Raw genomic sequence first — 3,266 nt, forward strand, 5'->3', positions numbered from 1 at the left:
TCGCTCTGTTTCCCTTTGTAGATTAAGTACACTTTTTGATTGACAATTCCTAAATATTCCATCAAAAACGAGAATACCAGATGTTTCAATAATCACTCCGCTCCCTCGCACATATTATTAAACTTCAAGTTTGCTCCCTCCTCCCCCCCCCCCCATGAAAACGGATAGACGCCCCTGTTGTGACCTTGTCAATTCAACGACAAACGTACACGTATTTAACTAACACAGCGACTGCAAGTGTAATTCTCGGAACATTATTTATGTTCATGAATATTAATGTAACATTATATTGATGACAGCAGATCGATCAATTACGTGATTCCTGAAGCTCTTCAAGGAGGCCAAAGATAGATTTTGATGGTCTGTTGTAGATGGTGAAATAAGTACCAAAACACACGATGAGCTTGCCCGGTGCTAGCACGTCAAATGAGGGGAAAAACCTACCGAATCCCAATGCCATTCTGAAATACGACGTGATGTTCGATCGCCAATGCGTGAAATCTCACTCACAACCCATACATTACGCTCCATATCCAAAGACAGAATGTACACGCGGTCGGTTGACATATCAACTGCAATGCTCTGAACATTGCGTTCAGGAATGTGAGTTTTACTTTTGATGACACCACATTGATCCAATATACTGACACTTTTACCTCGGTTGCCTAGTTTAGTGAGCACAATTACGTCTCCTGTTGACATGGTCTTCATGGCTTTAATGGGCATGTCATCTGCCAGATTGATAGTCTGCAGGCATGCCCCATCCTTCGGGCTGTACACAAAAATGGAAGACCCACCAGTATGTGCTGCTAAAATCATTCCATCTTTGTTCATGGTGACTTCTAGTGTTTTCTGGGACTTGGTATCAATCGTTCTCGCATAATTCCAGAGCTGATCGTAAACCACAAGTTTGCCATCAGCGGTACCAAAGACATGTCCACCATCAGACAGGGCATTGTAGCAGACGGGCTTGATCCCTCGTAACTTCGTAATCTCATGTGCCCTCTTATTAAGACGCACAATGGATACGTAGTAAAGGTGTTTGGTAACTACATCACTGCTACTGATGCACCCCAGGAGAATCATGGAAGAACTCCCTGTGTACACATCCGTTACTTTAACCAATTTCTCTTCCAACCCTTCCACTACACCAAGAAGTCCACTTCCCCTTTTGAACTTGATTTTATCAATCTTCCCTTTTACCATGTCCAGTTTCTCTCGGCTAAGCTCAACACTGAGATACTCATTTATCTCTCGGGTAACGTCATGGAAGTCACTCATTAGATTCTCTTGCTTGATGATGAGGTTTTCAGCTTCCACGCGTGCAGCCCTGATTCTTGCCGCTAAATCTTCGAGTCCAGGCACGAGCTTTGTTTTCGAACCTTCAAGTCTCCGTTTCACACACTCTATTTGCCCCTCAAGTGAACCCTGCTTGTCCCAAATTTTTTGAAGTTTCTTTTCCGCTTCATCTCTGGCGCATTTTAGCTTCTCGTTTCTCTCTTTATTTAACTTCTTGATCTTCTCATCGTACTCTGCATTGATGCTCTCTTCAGCTTTTTCTCTATCATCAACAATCTTTTTTTTCTCTTCTTCAGCTGCACTGGACACCTGTACCCTGATCATCGTTAAACGACGGACATAATGTTGTATCTCTACATCGTATTGTTTGAGGTCGTTGCATCTATTTTTAGCAAGATTGATGAGCTTCGCTAGTTCTTTTTCCCTCTCATTTCGTACATCGTTAATATCATCTCTTTTGCAGTCTGTGTGATTCCATGTTAGGGCACACACGTGACAAATGGGATAGTCATGAGTGACGCAGAAAAGCTCTGCTGTTTTATCAGTGTGCTTCTGACAAGTCCATTTCAATTCGTCTGCTAATCCCTTGATGGAGTCTTGGTGTTTAATGGCACATTCATCGCACTGGTTCTTCTGGACCTCCAGGCGATAGCAAGCTTCGGCAGACTTAACGTCGGAGTGGCACTCATCACACTTGGTAGTATTTGTTGGAGCAAAACCAGAAGCCATGATGACGATGCACCGTACCTGGATCGACTCCCGCAGAAGAAGATTTATCTGCCGGCATATCAGTAAAGAATACAAAGATTAGTTCACTTATCAATATATTTGTTATTTTCACGATTTTACACTTCAAAGTTGTTGTTGAATAATACTACTCATTGGACCTGTCAGCGGAATTGCTTACCCCACCCCACCCCCCACCCCCACACACACACTTTTTTTTCATGTGTGGGGCTGAACGTGAGTGAAAAAAAGAGTCACCATTATACACAATGCATTGTATAAAAAACCTCAACATCGAGACATGCTTTCATTTTCGTGATAAAAGTTTCTTTGTATGAACTGTTGTCAGCAATCCCTAATATGTTAATATTTTTTTGTTTTATGTCCGACAGATAAGAGCGGGTTAGACTGACATTCTTGATTAAGTCAGTATATATTTGAAATGTCAAGGTTTGATTTTGTGAAAAAGAAAACAAGACGAGACGAAAATAAACTTTGAAAAGTATTCGTTCTACCCTATACACTGTAAGTTGTGTTTCTGTTCAGTGTCCTAAATTCCTTTCGTATAATACTGAAGATTATAAGCAATGAAATGCTCATGGCAAAATTGAAATCTCATTCCGCAGATTTTGATGCCATACAGAGTACTTATACATGCCGTTTCAGTCTTGTGCGCATGCGCATGGGCTTGCTGATATTTGTGTAGGCCTATGTGTGTTTGTGTGTATGTTTTCTTCAAATTTTGCACTGAACTCACTTCGAGTCTAATGTCGAACTAATGACATGAAACTTTTATTTGTCAAACTCCTCACACTGTGATACTTTTCTATGTATTCAAACTGCATGTGTATGATATTTTATTCACATGCAGTTTGAATGCATAGAAAAGTAAATATCATTGTCACTTAACCATTATGGCTTTAAACTTTGAAAAGGCAAGCCCTTATACAATAGAAACAAAAAGGAAGAAAGGAGTATGTTTACACCACGCAGCGTATAAAACTGACCTATTTCAGAAAGGCCACATGCTCAATGCATTACGAATTTGGAATCTATATATAGAATCACAACAGTATTCATAAAAGACACGCATATGTAGGACAACAACAGTATCAATTCAACAATAACAAAACAATAACGACAAGAACAACAACAACAACAACAACTAGTCACATATTTGTTTGTTTGTTTGTTTGGTTGGTTTATTTCTGCATTTTCTTTCTCCAAATACAAGTGCAAAT

The 3,266-nt window shown here is 40.1% G+C and overlaps 1 protein-coding gene across 1 annotated transcript; it reads right to left on the reverse strand.

Annotated features, from left to right (window-relative positions):
* Positions 1-414: 414 nt before the first annotated feature.
* Positions 415-2,028, reverse strand: LOC140242939 (uncharacterized). Its single transcript, XM_072322684.1, has one exon. It carries the CDS (start codon positions 2,026-2,028, stop codon positions 415-417), a length of 1,614 nt encoding a protein of 537 aa, XP_072178785.1.
* Between the last annotated feature and the right edge of the window lie 1,238 nt (positions 2,029-3,266).

Source organism: Diadema setosum, chromosome 19 (genome assembly GCF_964275005.1).
Source record: "Diadema setosum chromosome 19, eeDiaSeto1, whole genome shotgun sequence".
NCBI lineage: Eukaryota > Metazoa > Echinodermata > Echinoidea > Diadematoida > Diadematidae > Diadema > Diadema setosum.

Coding starts and splice junctions, on each gene's coding strand:
- LOC140242939 (XM_072322684.1), bottom strand. CDS start 2,028: ATGGCTTCTGGTTTTGCTCCAACAAATACTACCAAGTGTGATGAGTGC.